At 42.3% G+C, this 19,688-nt stretch overlaps 2 protein-coding genes across 35 annotated transcripts in view; one reads left to right on the forward strand and one right to left on the reverse strand.

The window, feature by feature from the left end:
• Nucleotides 1–216: 216 nt before the first annotated feature.
• On the reverse strand, nucleotides 217–687 carry C11H2orf15 (chromosome 11 C2orf15 homolog). The gene has a single exon (XM_086327985.1). The coding sequence runs from the start codon at nucleotides 685–687 to the stop codon at nucleotides 412–414; it is 276 nt and encodes a 91-aa protein (XP_086184111.1). The 3' UTR covers nucleotides 217–411.
• A 7,455-nt stretch (nucleotides 688–8,142) lies between these two features.
• Nucleotides 8,143–19,688, forward strand: part of TSGA10 (testis specific 10) — a 92,990-nt gene continuing 81,444 nt past the window's right edge. For 11 of the 34 annotated variants that reach the window (XR_015137393.1, XR_015137394.1, XM_086327998.1 and 8 more), the window contains exon 1: nucleotides 8,359–8,424. Coding sequence is in view for 4 of the 34 variants with exons in the window: in XM_086327986.1 (XP_086184112.1) it covers nucleotides 8,633–8,776 (144 nt within the window). In the remaining 30 variants the exon portion in view is untranslated. The other 23 variants (XM_086328001.1, XM_086327996.1, XM_086328008.1 and 20 more) reach the window with 15 other exon arrangements.

The following is a 19,688-nucleotide window of genomic DNA, read 5'->3' on the forward strand; positions in this document are numbered from 1 at the left end:
CAATGAGTCAACTCTTCGCATGAGGTGGCCAAAGTACTGGAGTTTCAGCTTTAGCATCATTCCTTCCAAAGAAATCCCAGGGCTGGTCTCCTTCAAAATGGACTGCTTGGATGTCCTTGCAGTCTAAGGGACTCTCAAGAGTCTTCCCCAACACCACAGTTCAAAAGCATCAATTCTTTGGCACTCAGCCTTCTTCAAAGTCCAACTCTCACAGCCATACATGACCACAGGAAAAACCATAGCCTTATGTATCATCAAAAGATGCAATCTACATTGATTCATAAACAGTAAAAAATATGCGATCATCTTCCTTCATTTTGTTAGGTTTTCCTAATAAGGTAAGTCTCTCATTCATCAGGCCCTCTTAGTCAAAAGCCATTTTTGGTTTCTTTAGTAACATACAAAATAACTTCATTCGACGTCTGTCATTTCTATCCCATCACTTTCTTTAACACATATCACTGGACCCAAGGCTTTCTCTGAAAGATATCCTGTGCCAGTGTCTTTGCTCCTTGTAAAGGCTTCTTGATCTGTGTCTTCTAATCTTATTATCTTGGTGTTTTGAAATAACTGAGTCACTGGCTCCAATTTGCTTTTCTCTGTCCTTTGCATTAAGCGATCACCCACTTTTGAATCCATATGCAAAGCAGAAACTTGAGTAGCAGATTTACTTGGGGAAAACCCCATTGGGACAGCTGAATAAAAATAAGATTGCTGGCACCTCTTAAAGCAGTGGATACGTTTCTTCCATGATTGCTTGAGGGAAAAACTGTAACAAGTGAATAGAATGGGAATTTCAACTAACTTCAGGCAATGTTTGTTGTAATGGAATGTCATGGTGAGGATGCCAAAAATACACAGTAAAATCTCCTTCCTTCCCTCAGTGTTTCCGTTTTCTTTGTGGGAGGTTTGCAGGCTCTATAGGTTCTCTGAGACTTTTTGTTTTTTTAAAGGAATTCACCAGATGCTCTGTTTTATCTCCTGGCAGAAAATTACAGAACTTCTCTACTTAGTCCTATCATTCTTGTTACAAAGAACTTTAATTTATTATTATTGGATTAAAGAAATTATTATTGAAGGCCAAACACTCTGCTGAAAAATAATTAAAGATGCTGAAACAATGGATCTTATGAAAATTTACAAATTTTGTGCGTTAATAAAACACTTAAGAGAGTAGAAGGGCAAATCATTGGGAGAAAATATTTGCAAATCATATATATGATAAAAGACTGAAACTCAGACTATATAGAGAACTCAGCAACAACAAAATAACCCAACTCAAAACTGAGCAAAGGACTAAAATAGACATTTCTCCAGAGAAGATAGATGAATGGCCAAAATGGCCAATGATAACATGAAAAGATGTTCACCATCACTAATAATTAGGGAAATGCAAATCACAGTTACCAGTTAGATACTGCCTTATACCTATTAGGTTACTATTAAAAAAGAAAGAAAGAAAGAAAATAACAAGTGTTGTTGATGATGTGGAGAAATTTCAATCTTTATGCACTAATGGTGGGAATGTACAATTGGTACAGCTGCTGTGGAAAAGTTTGACAGTTCCTCAAAAAATTAAAAACAGAATTACCATATGATCTGGCAAACCAACTTCTGGGCCTTTAAGAAATATTTGTACACCCATGTTTATCACAGCATTATTCAAAATAGCTAAAAAGTGGAAGCAACTCAAGTGTCCATTGATAGATCATGGGTAAGCAAGATATAGTGTATATATATACACACACACACATATATATGATAAGCTACTCAGCATTAAAAAAGGAGGAAGAAATTCTGCAATATGTTAAAGCATGATGAATCGAGCACATTATTCTAGATGAAATAATTCAGTCACAAAAAGGCAAATGCTGTTTGACTCCACTTATGTGAGGTATCTAGATACCGAATCAAAAAAACAGAAAGTAGAATAGTGGTTGCCATGGGGAGTTGTTTAAGGGGTACAGAGTTTCAATTTTACAAGATGAAAAGAGTTCTGGAGATGAGTGGTGGTGATGACAGCACAGCACTACAAATGTATTTAATACACTGAACTATACACCTAAGAATGGCCAGGATGCTACATTTTATGTTATGTGTATTCTACCATAATACAAAAAAGTAAAGGAAAAAAGCCTCCAAGAAAGATACAGTACTTTTTATCATGAATGTCCAATGAAGAGAGATGACCATGCAACATTGAAGAAAGAGCTTAAAATGGTTGTAAAAGGAGGGGGCGTCCACTGAGGTATTGCCTCAATAATGGAGTCAAATTAGCCCTAAATAAAGACCACTTTGGACCTAATAAAGCTTAAAAGCAAACTTCTAAAGCAGGTCTCCAATAGGACTTTCTACAATGATAGAAATATCCTTTATGTATTGTCTAGTATACTGGCCACTAGTCACGTGTGGATGTTGGCATGTGAGAATTCTACTGACCCACCAACGAAAGCTAGATGTTAGAATTTGAAATGTACAAAACACAAATGAGGGACTAAATTTTAAATTTTATTTCATTTTAATAACATAAATTCAAATGGCCACATGAAGCTAGTGGTTACTATTTTCAACAGGGCAGTTCTAAAGGATTAAATTGTTTTCAAGTAAACTCACTGCATTTCAGAATAAAACCTACACATATTTAAAGGAAAACCAAAATCTTCAGCACCAACAATGTCAAATCTGCAACATCTGGCAGCCAATAAAAATTTGTGTGTGCTCAGTTGCTAAGTTGTGTCTGATTCTTGGACGGTGGACTGTAGCCGGCCAGTCTCCTCTGTCCATGGGATTCTCCAGGCACAAATACTGGAGTGGGTTGCCATGCCCTTAGGGGATCTTCCAGACCCAGGGATGTAACCCTTGTCTCCTGCATCTCTTGCACTGGCAGACAGATTCTTCACTCTGAGCCACCTGGAAAGCTCAATAAAAACTTGTTGTTTGGTCGCTAAGTCGTGTCCGACTCCTTGTGACCCCATGAACTTACCAGGCATGAAAAGAAGCAGAAGGATGTGACTCATAACTAGGAGGAAAAAAATAGGTTAGTAGAAACAATCCCATTGGGATTTCCCTCGTGGCTCAGCAGTAAAGAATCCACCCGCTATTACAGAAGACATGGGTTTGATCCCTGGGATGGGAAGATCCCCTGGAGGAGGAAATGGCAACCCACTCCAGTATTCCTGCATGGGAAAACACCCAGACAGAGGAGCCTGGCGGGCTACAGTCCATAGGACGCAAAGAGTAGGACACGACTTAGCGACTAAAAGAACATCAACAAAGGTGGCATACGTAAATACTCAAACTCTTGTAATTTTTTCCCTGGAGGAGGTACTTTCCTATCTCCTATGATAATAATCACCTTCACCCCACAAGCCTTCAACATCATCAGAAAGTTTTGAGGTTTTTACATTTTTCTCTATTTTTTTTTCAATTAATGCTAGATAGATCATGAGAACATTTTATTCAAAATAACCTTAGCATCTTAAGATGAAATGAGAATACTTTGTTTTCCCTAAAATAACATTTTAGGATGGTCTTTGAGAGCTCATGCTTCTTGTAACTTATTGTATCAGTTAGGTACAATTATATTTCACAGAAAATGTATCTCCTGGGACTTCTGCCTTTATCTAAAACAACTGGGACATGATTTAACTTTTTAGTGTCCAGCTATAGTTACAAAGTTATGATATCTTAATGCAACAAAATGAGAAAATGTACTGGCACAAATACTGATAAAAAATCAAAGCAGAGATGGGAAAAACATATGGCACATATTAAAATGCACTTTTATGAGATTTGTTCTAACATAAAAGATATTTATGTCTGTCAATAATATGCTGTGGGGGAAAATATGAGTACTCACTAGGCAAAAACAAGAATAGTTTGTCTCTTCAAATATGATATTACATTTGAAATGGACAGGCGAATACTATATCAAGATCATCAGAGAACAGCTATAAAAACCTAGTTGATCTATTTCATCTGTGGAAAAGACAGGGAGATAAAGCCACTATTAGAGTTCAGAACCCTTGGGTTATTTAAGAAAAGCGGAACATGTTAAACATTCAGTGAGTTCAGTCGCTCAGTCGTGTCTGACTCTTTGCGACCCCATGAATCACGGCAGGCCAGGCCTCCCTGTCCATCACCAACTCCCGGAGTTTACTCAAACTCATGTCCATTGAATCAGTGATGCCATCCAGCCTTGTCATCCTCTGTTGTCCCCTTCTCCTCCTGACCCCAATCACTCCCAGCATCAGAGTCTTTTCCAATGAGTCAACTCTTCACATGAGGTGGCCAAAGTATTGGAGTTTCAGCTTTAGCATCAGTCCTTCCAATGAACCCCCAGGACTGATCTCCTTTAGAATGGACTGGTTGGATCTCTTTGCAGTCCAAGGGACTCTCAAGAGTCTTCTCCAACACCACAGTTCAAAAGCATCAATTCTTTGGCACTCAGCTTTCTTCACAGTCCAACTCTCACATCCATACATGTCCACAGGAAAAACCATAGCCTTGACTAGACGGACCTTTGTTGGCAAAGTAATGTCTCTGCTTTTGAATATGCTATCTAGGTTGGTCATAACTTTCCTTCCAAGGAGTAAGCGTCTTTTAATTTCATGGCTGCAGTCACCATCTGCAGTGATTTTGGAGCCCAAAAAGATAAAGTCTGACATTGTTTCCATTGTTTCCCCATATATTTGCCATGAAGTGATGGGACCAGATGCCATGATCTTAGTTTTCTGAATGTTGAGCTTTAAGCCAACTTTTTCACTCTCCACTTTCATTTTCATCAAGAAGCTTTTTAGTTCCTCTTCACTTTCTGGCATAAAGGTGGTGTCATCTGCATATCTGAGGTTATTGATATTTCTCCTGGCAATCTTGATTCCAGCTTGTGCTTCTTCCAGCCCAGCGTTTCTCATGATGTACTCTGCATAGAAATTAAATAAGCAGGGTGACAATATACAGCCTTGACGTACTCCTTTTCCTATTTGAAACCAGTCTGTTGTTCCATGTCCAGTTCTAGCTGTTGCTTCCTGACCTGCATATAGGTTTCTCAAGAGGCAGGTCGGGTGGTCTGGTATTCCCATCTCTTTCAGAATTTTCCACAGTTTATTGTGATCCACACAGTCAGAGGCTTTGACATAGTCAATAAAGCAGAAGTATATGTTTTTCTGGAACTCTCTTGCATTTTCCATGATCCAGCGGATGTTGGCAATTTGATCTCTGGTTCCTCTGCCTTTTCTAAAGCCAGCTTGAACATCTGGAAGTTCACGGTTCACGTATTGCTGAAGCCTGGCTTGGAGAATTTTGAGCATTACTTTACTAGCATGCGAGATGAGTGCCATTGTGCGGTAGTTTGAGCATTCTTTGGCATTGCCTTTCTTCGGGGTTGGAATGAAAACTGACCTTTTCCAGTCCTGTGGCCACTGCTGAGTTTTCCAAATTCGCTGGCATATTGAGTGCAGCACTTTCACAGCATCATCTTTCAGGATTTGGAATAGCTCAACTGGAATTCCATCACCTCCACTAGCTTTGTTCGTAGTGATGCTTTCTAAGGCCCACTTGACTTCACTTTCCAGGACGTCTGGCTCTAGGTGAGTGATCACACCATCGTGATTATCTGGGTTGTGAAGATCTTTTTCGTACAGTTCCTCTGTGTATTCTTGCCACCTCTAAATATCTTCTGCTTCTGTTAGATCCATACAATTTCTGTCCTTTATCGAGCCCGTCTTTGCCTGAAATGTTCCCTTGGGGTCTCTAATTTTCTTGAAGAGATCTCTAGTCTTTCCCATTCTGTTGTTTTCCTCTATTTCTTTGCATTGATCGCTCAAGAAGGCTTTCTTATCTCTCCTTGCTGTTCTTTGGAACTCTGCATTCAGATGTTTATATCTTTCCTTTTTTCCTTTGGTTTTCACTTCCCTTCTTTTCTCAGCTATTTGTAAGGCCTCCTCAGACAGCCATTTTGCTTTTTGGCATTTCTTTTTCTTGGGAATGGTCTTGATCCCTGTCTCCTGTACAATGTCATGAAACTCTGTCCATAATTCATCAGGCACTCTGTCTAGCAGATCTATTCCCTTAAATATATTTCTCACTTCCACTGTATAATCATAAGGGATTTGATTTAGATCATACCTGAATGTCTAGTGGTTTTCCCTACTTTCTTCAATTTAAGTCTAAATTTGGCAATAAGGAATTCATGATCTAAGCCACAGTCAGCTCCCAGTCTTGTTTCTGCTGACTGTATAGAGCTACCCACGACCAAGGTAAGAGAAACCCAAGTAAGACGGTAGGTGTTGCGAGAGGGCATCAGAGGGCAGACACACTGAAACCATAATCACAGAAAACTAGGCAAACTGATCACATGGACCACAGCCTTGTCTAACTCAATGAAACTAAGCCATGCCGTGTGGGGCCACCCAAGATGGACGGTCATGGTGGAGAGGTCTGACAGAATGCGGTCCACTGGAGAAGGGAATGGCAAACCACTTCAGTATTCTTGCCTTGAGAACCCCATGAACAGTATGAAAAGGCAAAATGATAGAATACTGAAAGAGGAACTCCCCAGGTCGGTAGGTGCCCAATATACTACTGGACATCAGTGGAGAAATAATTCCAGAAAGAATGAAGGGATGGAGCCAAAGCAAAAACAATACCCAGTTGTGGATGTGACTGGTGATAGAAACAAGGTCCAATGCTGTAAAGAGCAATATTGCATAGGAACCTGGAATGTTAGGTCCATGAATCAAGGCAAATTGAAAGTGGTCAAACAGGAGATGGCAAGAGTGAACGTTGATATTCTACACATCAGCGAACTAAGATGGACTGGAATGGGTGAATTTAACTCAGATGACAATTATATCTATTATTGTGGGCAGGAATCCCTTAGAAGAAATGGAGTAGCCATCATGGTCAACAAAAGAGTCTGAAATGCAGTACTTGGATGCAATCTCAAAAACGACAGAATGATCTCTGTTCGTTTCCAAGGCAAACCATTCAATATCACGGTAATCCAAGCCTATGCCCCAACCAGTAACGCTGAAGAAGCTGAAGTTGAACGGTTCTATGAAGACCTACAAGACCTTTAAAAACACCCCAAAAAGATGTCCTTCTCATTATAGGGGACTGGAATGCAAAAGTAGGAAGTCAAGAAACACCTGGAGTAACAGGCAAATTTGGCCTTGGAATACGGAATGAAGCAGGGCAAAAGCTAATAGAGTTTTGCCAAGAGAATGCACTGGTCATAGCAAACACCCTCTTCCAACAACACAAGAGAAGACTCTACACATGGACATCATCAGATGGTCAACACCGAAATCAGATTGATTATATTCTTTGCAGCCAAAGATATTAAACATTAAATGCTAAAAAGGCTAAACTTTTCTTTTCCAGCTGGCAGAAAAATGCACTTTTCATTCTTTTTCACTAACAAGCTCCTTTCTTCACTTTTAGCTAATAATTGGTCAACATTAACATAGCCGGATGGCCAAAAATAATGTTATACTTGGTTAAGTTAAAGAAGTGTTCCAAGATTGAAGGCTCCTAATAGAAGACAAGTTTAAACTGTATTAAATAGGAAAAGAATCGATACAATATTAAATATCAAGTGAGATACTCTACCCTTTCAGTTTTTGTTTGTTTGTTAACCGTGATCACTTTTTTGGGGGGACTTGGAGACGGCCTGGCTTGTGGAGAAGATATACAGGTCAGGAATCTGCACTGTCACTTTTCTCTCCCTGTCATTCCCAGATTCAACTCAGACTGGATGGTACAGGGCGGTCAGGGCTCCCCAGACTGTGCAGGCTGCGGGCGCTCACCCCAAAAGGCCGGCTCTCTCTTGCGGGGCTGCAGCAGCAGCACCTCACCAAAGGAAGGCTCCCCGCACAGAGGCCCCTGACCGAGGATGGAGAGCGCATCACCCTCCCAGCGCCCAAAAGCAACTCTGCGGAGTAACGAATTCACTAATCCGTCCAGAATGGCGACCGATCCCTGGGAAAATAGCACACAAAAGTGGCAGTAAAGCAGCAGGTATCCCAGAGCTAAGAGAAGACAGCCATAGGCGGGGGGAAAAATAGAGCTCTGCGCACGCGCGCTCTACTCAGTTAAGATGGCCACCCGCAGGAAGTTGGGAAAAAGCTTGGAAAAGTGGGTGGAGGCTGGTTACTAGGAGACGGGACGCTCTGGAGGGTCGTCTAGGCGCTGCGTGGGCTTGCGCCTGCGCGGCGCGGATGGACCAGGAAGAAGCCTTTCCAGGGCGCCCTGTAAGGCAGACAGGCGGACGTACGCGACGCTACGTGCGTGTGTGCGCGCGCACGGCTTGTAGTCCCCGCGAGAGGGAGGGTCGAGCCAGGTACGCGTGCGCACAGGGACTTGGGGCGCGCGGGACGGAAGCGGAGTGAAGGCGCCGGGGAGGTGGAGGACGAGCCCCCTCAGGTACAGAGCGTGAGGGCGGGGCCGACGGCGACGCCGGCCGGCGCTAACCGCCCCCACCTCCTTCCCGCCGAGTCCCGCCTCCTTCCCGCCCGGTCCCGCCTCCCTCCCGCCGGGTCCCGCCTCCCTCCCTCCCGGTCCCGCCTCCCACCGCCCCCCGGGGAGGGGCCAAGTCGATTTGGGGTGGGAAGGGAGGAGAAGGGGGCGGAGGATGGAGACCTTGAGGGATCTGGATCCCAGGCGGGAACCGAGTCCTGGTAGTCGCCGGGATGATCTCCGGGGAGGATGGCGGGCCAAAAAGCCCGGGGAGGGACCCACCGCCCCAGGTAGAAGCACGGGGATGCGCCGCTTCGGGGTAAAAGCATCTCCTGGGTCAGCAGGCCTTTGAGAGGGCAGCTGCAGGGCGCGGGTGTGGCGGGGATTAGGGTCTGTGGGCGACCCCTGAGGTGGATTTTGGCGCCGGCGTGAGGGGCGGTAGCGGGCAGAGTTGCGGTCCAGAGAAACCCTCCCGGAACAAACTTTGCGCGTGTTGTCGTTTCTCGGGAGCTTAGGGTTGAGCTTATGTTCCTATGGTGACCGCTTCGCTTCCCGCCGCAGCTTTCGGCTTGGTTGTTGGGGGACTGTTCTGTTTAGAAACGCTCTGGAGTGGCGCTGAGGAATTTGGAAGTCAGAGATTTGGGGGTTCAACCAGGGTCTGCGTGATTCCCAGCTTCTCATTTCTGAACCACTTTATAGACTTTGGGAAGTGAAGGGCCGAGATTACGTAGGCATTTGCACGAAAAATCTCGTATAATTACAGTAGAAATTATACACAAGAAAGGCAGAGTAAGCTGGCTTTCCTTTGAAAAAGTGTTTGAGATTTAAATTGAATAACTTTGCTCCGATCATGGACATGATACCTAAACATGCAAAGGAATACACTTTTTTTATTCTTTAAGAAAAGTCAAGGATAGCGATTTCAGGAAACATTGCATAGATGACAGTATCTCTGTGTTTGTTTTCCTTCTTCCAGTCTAGGTTATTATCTCAGGATATTCGTTGTTTTAAATTTCCTCTAGTGGTTTTCAGAATTTCAAATAAACCTTGTCTTTAACCCGTAAAGAAATAAACAGAATAATAATCGGGTTGAAATTATAAGAAAACAGATTAATTATAACTATGAACTAATAGTTATAACTAATCTATGACAGTTTCAGTTCAGTTCAGTTCAGTCACTCAGTCCGACTCTTTGCAACCCCATGAATTGCAGCACGCCAGGCCTCCCTATCCATCACCAACTCCCGGAGTTCACCCAAAATCGGTGATGCCATCCAGCCATCTCATCCTCTGTGGTCCCCTATTCCTCCTGCCCCCAATCCCTCCCAGTATCAGAGTTTTTTCCAATGAGTCAGCTCTTCGCATGAGGTGCCCATTAGGACATAACTAATCTATTATAGTTTAGGACAGGGGTGCCTGTTGTACTACTGTTCATGGGGTCTCAAAGAGTGGGACATGAATGAGCAACTGAAGAACAACATAACTATGAAAGGAAAGTGTCCCATTATTCAAATCTGCCTCCAGGATAAAACTGATTTTTTGTTCCTATTTGAATTGATCAAGTAACTAGACCATTTAGTCTTAATTCAGTTTAGTTCAGTTCAGTCACTCAGTCGTGTCTGACTCTTTGCCACCCCATGAATTGCAGCACGCCAGGCCTCCCTGTCCATCACCAACTCCTGGAGTTCACCCAAACTCATGTCCATCGAGTCGGTGATGCCATCCAGCCATCTCATCCTCTGTCATCCCCTTCTCCTCCTGCCCCCAATCCCTCCCAGCATCAGGGTCTTTTCCAATGAGTCAACTCTTCACATGAGGTGGCCAAAGTATTGGAGTTTCAGCTTCAGCATCAGTCCTTCCAATGAACACCCAGGACTGATCTCCTTTAGGATGGACTGGTTGGATCTCCTTGCAGTCCAAGGGACTCTCAAGAGTCTTCTCCAACACCATAGTTCAAAAGCATCAATTCTTCGGCGCTCAGCTTTCTTCACAGTCCAACTCTCACATCCATACATGACCACTGGAAAAACCATAGCCTGGACTAGACGGACCTTTGTTGGCAAAGTAATGTCTCTGCTTTTGAATATGCTATCTAGGTTGGTCATAACTTTTCTTCCAAGGAGTAAGCGTCTTTTAATTTCGTGGCTGCAGTCACCATCTGCAGTGATTTTGGAGCCCAAAAAGATAAAGTCTGACGCTGTTTCCACTGTTTTCTCATCTATTTCCCATGAAGTGATGGGACCAGATGCCATGATGTTCGTTTTCTGAATGTTGAGCTTTAAGCCAGCTTTTTCACTCTCCTCTTTCACTTTCATCAAGAGGCTTTTTAGTTCCTTTTCACTTTCTGCCATAAGGGTGGTGTCATCTGCATATCTGAGGTTATTGATATTTCTCTTGGCAATCTTGATTCCAGGTTGTGCTTCTTCCAGCCCAGCGTTTCTCATGATGTATTCTGCATATAAGTTAAATAAGCAGAGTGACAATATACAGCCTTGACGAACTCCTTTTCCTATTTGGAACCAGTCTGTTGTTCCATGTCTAGTTCTAACTGTTGCTTCCTGACCTGCATACAGATTTCTCAAGAGACAGGTCAGGTGGTCTGGTATTCCCATCTCTTTCAGAATTTTCCACAGTTTATTGTGATCCACACAGTCAAAGACTTTGGCTTTAGTCTTAATTAGTGGGTAATAACTAGGAAGGTACATTCATGAAATACATATTTTAAACAATATACACTTTAGCATTATTTAATGGCAACTTCCAAAATAAATCTTGTTTACCTTCTGAAAAAAGTCACTGCTTATGACTCCTCTGAAGTAGACATTCTCAGTCTCTTTCTTTTTCAGTTTGTTTCAGGATAATTTGCTTTTAAAGTACTCCAGTTAGAAGTGGTTAGAGCAGGTGTTATGTTTAAAATATTTATCTGTTTATTATTTATTTATTTGGCTTTGACGGATTTTAGTTGCAGCATATGAGATATAGTTCCCCTACCAGGGATCGAACCCAGGTCTCCTCCATTGGGAGTGCACACTCTTAGTCACTGGCCCACCAAGGAAGTCCTGGAGCAGGTGTGTTATTATTCATTCCCTTTTCCCAGCATACATGCCTCCATGTCCCCAGATGTAGCCCCTATCATGACTCCTGTGGCAGCCACTTCTTGCTTTTCCATAGATTTTCACTGTCATTGTATGTGAAGTTGCACTTTCTAGCTTGGCTTGTTTTGAACTTTGTGCACATGGAATTGTACTAAGCTCTCCCTTATATTTTCCTTCATTAGTCAACATTGTTTTTATGGTTGATCCTAGTTATTGCTTGTAATTAGTTGCTTGTTGTTCCATTGTAAGGGTATACCACAATTTATCTACTGTGCTGTTGGTGAACGCTACAATTTCTACAGTTTTTGGTAAATATGAACAGCACTGCTGTGAATTTTCTTCCACATGTACCCATGATAATCTTTTGAAGTGAGCTAGTTAGTAAGGCGGGCTTCTCTGGTGGCTCAGTGGTAAAGAACCCGCCTGCCAATGCAGGAGATGTGGGTTTGCTCCCTGGGTTGGAAAGATCCCCTGGAGAAGGAAACGGTAACGCACTCCAGTATTCTTGCCTGGGAAATCTCATGGACAGAGGCACCTGGCTGGTCACAGTCCGTGGGTTGCAGAGTCAGATATGACTTAGCAACTGAAGAGCAAACAAAGTAAGGTAGTTCTGTTTGTCTTAGTTATGTTGTTAACATCAATCTACATTATTAAATTCTTTTGGTTCAGAAAAGCCTCTTGACAACAAGAGGAAATGATAAATGATACTCCTCCTAAGGCCACTGTTTTAAGCTCCTTAAACAAATCAGGTTATTTCTTTACAGTAAGGTCTGGATTGGAGAGAAATGAGGAGCTTGGGTTTGGATGGAATGACTGGAGAGATTATTTCTTTTTAAGAAAAGTTATCAAGTGACCTTACTGTTTCGTTTGAAGTGAATGCCTAAAACATTTATTCACTTATTTTTATTATAAATACAGAATCTACCTCAAAATTATTCATAAAATTTTATGTGGTTTTCTATGTCCTCTGTTAGTGAAGCTATTCCTACTTACCTCAAAGTGTCTTTTAACCTAAACTTTTGGAGACAATTTTCTTCAAAGAAAACGAGTTGACCTTTTGTGGAACCAGATTTCAGAATCCCATATAGGATAACTCCAGTGTTTTCAATTATTCAATCAAAATATTTAATAGACTTTTGTTGAACACATAGTATATGCCTGATATTTTGCTCAACGCTGATGAATACATTTTAAATGCAACTGACTTTATTTATTTATTTTAAAATTTTATTTATTTTTAAATGTACTCTTGGCTGTGCTGGGTCTTCGTTGCTTTGTGGGCTTTCCTCTGGTTGCTGTGATTAGGGGCTGCTCTTAGTTGTGTGAGGGCTTCTCTTTGTGGAGCACAGGCTCTAGCGTGCACGGCCTCAGTAGTTGCAGCACATGGCCTCAGTAGTTGTGGCTCCTGGGCTCTAGAGCACAGGCTCAGTAGCGGTGGTGCACAGGCTTAGTTGCTTCGTGGCACGTGGGACTCTTTCCAGACCAGGGATTGAACCCATGTCTCCTGCATTGGCAGGTGGATTCTTTACCACTGAGTCACCAGCGAAGCCCCTGATGATTCTTTTTAACACGTGATCTTAACTCCTGTATCACTGAAAAATTAAAATTCTGCCAGGCAGGAACTTCAAATTTCTACCCCTTCTTATTTAAATCTTCACTTGACCTTGCTTTTTTCTGTTTTGTTTCAAAGGACAGTGCACACCCCTTACCTGGTTTTCTCTTATTAACTCAGTGTCCTTTCTTTATTAACCCATATCTTAGGAATCTTTGTTGTGTTTATACTGTAAGAATTCTTACCCTAGAGTACAAGAACTTTGGGGAATTCTTGAACCCCTTGGAATGGTTTGTAAACTTTTGTATGTGTTTGCATTTTCCTGAGGTCAGGACTCAGGTGCATGTAAATTGCTTCAGTCATGTTCAACTCTTTGCAACCACATGGACTGTAGCCCACCAGGGTCCTCTGTCCATGGGATTCTCTGGGCAAGAATACTGGAGTAGATTACCATGCCCTTCTCCAGGGGATCTTCCCAATCAAGGGATCAAACCTGCATCTCTTAAGTCTCCTGCAGTGGCAGGCAGATTCTTTACCACTCACGCCACATGGGAAGTCCTAGGACCCAGGGCTTTGCTTATTCCTGAAAAGGGTCCTTGACATACAGGAAATTAAGAAACAAGTTTTTCTCCCCTTGCATTGGCCCTTCAAGCTTTCTCTACCTCTTTTCTCACAATCACGCTTTGTAAAAGAAGTCTACATTTTCTGTTTCTTTTTCTTTACTACTCCTTCATTTGTTAGTCCTCCTACCATTGAAACTACCTTATTTGAATCATCAAAGTTGATTATTTGGGAATGGTTTTTTGTGCGAGGCATTCCTCTAGACATTAGGGACATAACAGTGACCAGACAAGTGCCTAGAATACTTGGAGCTTAATTCTGGTAGAAGGTGACAGACAGTAAACAAATGAAGGTATAAATGATATAATTTCAAATCGTGCTAAGTGTGAATAACCTAATGGGAGAGTAAATAGGAGAGAGGGTACTTTAGGTAAAAAAAAAATCAGGAAAGGCCCTTTGAATATTTGAGCTGAAGAGCTAAGGGTAAGAAGTAGCCATTCATACAAAGGACTGGGGAAGAAAATGTTCTCAACAGAGGGAAATCAAGGGAGGAGGCCCCGAAGTGGAAACAGATTGGCATGATAGAGGAACAGGAGGAAAATCAGTAAAGCTGGTGGGTGAACAAACGAGAGAGTAGGGGCTCTGCTCTGGCATGTGAGGGCAGTGGCCAGATCAGTCAGGCCTTAAAAAGTTTGGTTTTTATTCTGATTACAGTGGGGAGCCATTGGGGTGTTTTTGCACAGGATCTCATTATTTTAAAGTGATTGTTTTGATTTAAGTTTGGAAAACAGGTCGCAGGGAGCAACAGTGGAAACAAAAAGATCGGTTAGGAGACTACTTCAGTAATCCATGTGGGAGATGATGCTGATTTGAACCAATAAGGAGGCAATAATTAAAATGTACAGAAGTGGACGGATTGAGGATATATTTTGGAGATACATCCAAAAGGGCTTGTTGATGGATTTGAAAAGGTTCAGGGAAAAAGGAAACAAGGACAACTCCTCGGTTTTTTAGCTCAGTCACTGTACAAACGACAGTGCCATTTGACACGGGAAAGACCAGGAAGGGACACGGTGGAGGCAGGGTTGAGAGCAGGAGTGCACGCGGGGAAATTAAGAGGTCTGTTTTAACATGCTGAAGTTGGGATGACGGTGGACGTCCAACAAACCCAACACACGGTGTTAAGAGCTTCAGTAGGAATACGGTCATAGTTGGAGGGAAAGTGGAAAACATGTGCTGAGTCTTTTGGGGGAAAGCGAAAAAGTGAAAGTGTTTATCATTCAGTCATGTCCGATTCTTTGCAACCCATGTTCCTCTGTTCATTGAATTCTCCAGGTAAGAATACTGGAGTGAGTAGCCATTTCCTTCTCCAGGGGATCGTCGCAATCCAGGGATTGAACCTGGGTCTTCTGCACTGCAGGCAGATTCTTTACTGTCTGAACCACCAGGAGTCAGAAATACTTTTTTTGTAGTCCTGTATTGCCTTGCGTAGGCTTCCCTGATAGCTCATTTGGTAAAGAATCCACCTGCAATGCAGGAGACCTGGGTTTGATCCCTGGGTTGCGAAGATCCCCTGGAGAAGGGAAAGGCTACCCACTCCATTATTCTGGCCTGGAGAATTCTATGGACTGTGTAGTCCATGGAGTCAAAAAGAGTTGGACACAACTGAGCGACTTTCACTTTCACTTTTCATTCCCTTGTGTACATGTATGTGCATTTCTCTCAGATGATACTAATTATGCTATACTGTAATTTCCAGTTTATTTGTTCTGGATTTTCTAGATTCATTGTGGGTTGAAATTGTAAGTTTTTGTTTTCCATCTGTCTAGCCCCCAAACTTAATATAGTTCATCCTTTCCTGAAAGTGAAAGTCACTCAGTCGTGTCCAACTTTTTGCAACCCCATGGACTATACAGTCCATCGAATTCTCCAGGCCAGAATACTGGAGTGAGTAGCCTTTCCCTTCTCCAGGGGATCTTTCCAACAGAGATCGAAACCAGGTCTCCCACATTGCAGATGGATTCTTTACCAGCTAAGCCACAGGGTGTTTATAAATTTGTTTGATAAGTGAATAAAGGTCACAGTCTGATAGTATGAGCTGAAATGGTGATGGTCATGGTGGAAGGCAGGTGTTTGAGAGAGATTTTCCTGAAGAGATCAGTAGGAAATGATGGCCAATTAAATAAGTTGAGTGTTGAGAGAAATTATTAGTAATTGTAAATAATAATTTATATAACAATTGTAAATAACAATAATATTTCAGATCAGATCAGATCAGTTGCTCAGTCGTGTCCGACTCTTTGCGACCCCATGAATCGCAGCATGCCAGGCCTCCCTGTCCATCACCAACTCCCGGAGTTCACTGAGACTCACGTCCATCGAGTCAGTGATGCCATCCAGCCATCTCATCCTCTGTCGTCCCCTTCTCCTCTTGCCCCCAGTCCCTCCCAGCATCAGAGTCTTTTCCAATGAGTCAACTCTTCGCATGAGGTGGCCACAGTACTGGAGTTTCAGCTTTAGCATCATTCCTTCCAAAGAAATCCCAGGGCTGATCTCCTTCAGAATGGACTGGTTGGATCTCCTTGCAGTCCAAGGGACTCTCAAGAGTCTTGAACACCACAGTTCAAAAGCATCAATTCTTCGGTGCTCAGCCTTTTTCACAGTCCAACTCACACATCCATACATGACCCAGGAAAAACCATAGCCTTGACTAGATGAACCTTTGTTGGTAAAGTAATGTCTCTGCTTTTGAAAATGCTATCTAGGTTGGTCATAACTTTCCTTCCAAGGAGTAAGCGTCTTTTAATTTCATGGCTGCAGTCACAATAATATTTAGTAGTTATTATTTATTGCCAAGCCCTATTCTAAGTGTTTTACATAAAATAAATCCTCACAACAACTCTGTGAAGCAAGTACTGTTATCATTCCTATTTTGTTTTATTCTTTAGATACTTATTTGTTCATTTGGCTGCTCCGGCTCTTAGTTGTGGCATGCAAAATCTTTCAGTGCAACATGTGAACTCTTAGTTGCGGCATGTGGGATCTAGTTCCCTCACCAGGGATTGAACCCACTCCCACTGCATTGGGAGCACAGTGTTAGCCACTGAACCAGCAGGGAAGTCACTGTCATCCCTATTTTAGAGATAAGGAAGCTGGGGCCAGAGTAGTAATTTGCCCATGGTCATGCAGCTGACAAGGGGCAAAACTGACATCATGAACTGAAGCAGACTGATGCTGCAGAGCATGCTCTTAACGACGGTGCTGTGTTGCTTCCCCAGTGAGAAGGATTGCGATTCTAGCTTGGGTGACAATTGCTGCTCGAAAAGTACTCTGTACTTTACTTACATGCCTTCTCTGACCTCTGTTCCATCCAGAGATCATGGGAAGGTGGAAGATATTCAGGTGGACCAAGGTGGAAAAACTGGCAGGCCAGGCATGGCCATTTCAGATAGACTGATTTCTCTCCCTCTTTATTGCTTCCAAAGCTAGTGCAGGGAAAGCAGCAACTCTAATATGATGGCTCACAGTTGTCAGGTAAACTCTTGGTCTCTATACTTTTAATTTCTAGACCTGACTGATAGTAAACTTGACTGTTAATCTTACCAAAAGAAGAGGGAAGCTTCCTTTTTTAAAATTAATTTTTATTGGAGTATAGTTGCTTTACAGTGTTGTGTTTCTTGCTGTACAGCAAAGTGAATCAGTCATATGTATACATATATTCCCTCTTTTTTAGATTTTCTTCCCATTTAGGCCACCACAGAGCACTGAGTAGTGTTCCCTATGCTGTACAACTGGTTCTCATTAATTATCTGTTGATATTTTGTACATAGTTGTGTATATATGTCAGTTCCAACTCCCAATTCCACCCTTCCACCCTGGGAGAGTTCCCTTTTGTCTGCTTTAGTACACTGCTTCATTATCAAGCTCTACAAATTTATATTGACACCTTCCTGTTATCCAAAGAACTCAGTGCAGATTTTGTGGGCATACAGAGAGCTCTAGCATATTGCTTGTTCTTAAGATACTAATCAAATCCCTTATGATTATACAGTGGAAGTGAGAAATAGATTTAAGGGACTAGATCTGACAGACAGAGTGTGTGATGAATTATGGAGAGAGGTTCGTGATATTGTACAGGAGACAGGGATCAAGACCATCCCCAAGAAAAAGAAATGCAAAAAAGCAAAATGGCTGTCTGAGGAGGCCTTACAAATAGCTGAGAAAAGAAGAGAAGTGAAAAGCAAAGGAGAAAAGGAAAGATATACCCATTTGAATGTGGAGTTCCAAAGAATAGCAAGGAAAGATAAGAAAGCCTTCCTCAGCTATCAGTGCAAAGAAATAGAGGAAAACAATAGAATTGGAAAGACTAGAGATCTCCTCAAGAAAATTAGAGATGCCAAGGAGACATTTCATGCAAAGATGAACTCAATAAAGGACAGAAATTGTATGGACCTAACAGAAGCAGAAGGTATTAAGAAGAGGTGGCAAGAATACACAGAAGAACTGTACAAAACAGATCTTCATGACCCAGATAATCACGATGGTGTGATCACTCACCTAGAGCAAGCCATCCTGGAATGTGAAGTCAAGTGGGCCTTAGGAAGCTGATTATGAACAAAGCTAGTGGAGGTGATGGAATTCCAGTTGAGCTATTTCAAATCCTAGAAGATGATGCTGTGAAAGTGCTGCACTCAATAAGCCAGCAAATTTGGAAAACTCAGCAGTGGCCACAGAACTGGAAAAGGTCAGTTTCTATTCCAATCCCAAAGAAAGGCAATGCCAAAGAATGCTCAAACTACCACACAATTGCACTCATCTCACATGCTAGTAAAGTAATGCTTAAAATTCTCCAAGCCAGGCTTCAACAGTACATGAACTGTGAACTTCCAGATGTTCAAGCTGGTTTTAGAAAAGGGCAGAGGAACCATAGATCAAATTGCCAACATCCACTAGATCATTGAAAAAGCAGGAGAGTTCCAGAAAAACATCTATTTCTGCTTTATTGAGTATGTCAAAGCCTTTGACTGTGTGGATCACAATAAACTGTGGAAAATTCTGAAAGACAGGGGAATACCAGACCACCTGACCTGCCTCTTGAGAAATCTGTATGCAGGTCAGGAAGCAACAGTTAGAACTGGATATGGAACAACAGACTGGTTCCAAATAGGAAAAGGAGTATGTCAGAGCTGTATATTATCACCTTGCTTATATGCATCATAAGAAATGCTGGGCTGGATGAAGCACAAACTGGGATCAAGATTGCTGGGAGAAATAATAACCTCAGATATGCAGATGACACCACCCTTATGGCAGAAAGTGAAGACGAACTAAAGAGCCTCTTGATGAAAGTGAAAGAGGAGAGTGAAGAAGTTGCCTTAAAACTCAACATTCAGAAAATTAAGATCATGGCATCTGATCCCATCACTTCATGGCAAATAGATGGAGAAACAATGGAAACAGTGACAGACTTTATTTTGGGGGGCTCCAAAATCACTGCAGATGGTGACGGCAGCCATGAAATTAAAAGATGCTTACTCATTGGAAGAAAAGTTATGACCAACCTAGACAGTATATTAAAAAGCAGAGATATTACTTTGCCAACAAAGGTCCGTCTAGTCAAGGCTATGGTTTTTCTAGTCGTCATGTATGGATGTGAGTTAGACTATAATGAAAGCTGAGCACCGAAAAATTGATGCTTTTGAATTGTGGTGTTGGAGAAGACTCTTGAGAGTCCCTTGGACTGCAAGGAGATCCAACCAGTACATCCTCAAGCAAATCAGTCCTGAATATTCATGGAAGGACTGATGTTGAAGCTGAAACTCTAGTACTTTGACCACATGATGTGAAGAACTGAATCACTAGAAAAGACCCTGATACTGGGAAAGATTGAAGGCAGGAGGAGAAGGGAACGGCAGAGAATGAGATGTTTGGATGGCATCACCAACTCAATGAGCATGAGTTTGAGTAAACTTCGGTAGTTAGTGATGGACAGGGAGGCCTGGCGTGCTGCAGTCTATGGGGTT

This window comes from Bos grunniens, chromosome 11 (assembly GCF_055505025.1).
Source record: "Bos grunniens cultivar Pamir isolate PY7600 chromosome 11, Bosgru_T2T1.0, whole genome shotgun sequence".
In the NCBI taxonomy this organism is placed as follows: domain Eukaryota; kingdom Metazoa; phylum Chordata; class Mammalia; order Artiodactyla; family Bovidae; genus Bos; species Bos grunniens.

Excerpts from the sequence above, each read along its gene's own strand:
- C11H2orf15 (XM_086327985.1), bottom strand. The coding sequence starts at position 687 with ATGGGGTTTTCCCCAAGTAAATCTGCTACTCAAGTTTCTGCTTTGCAT.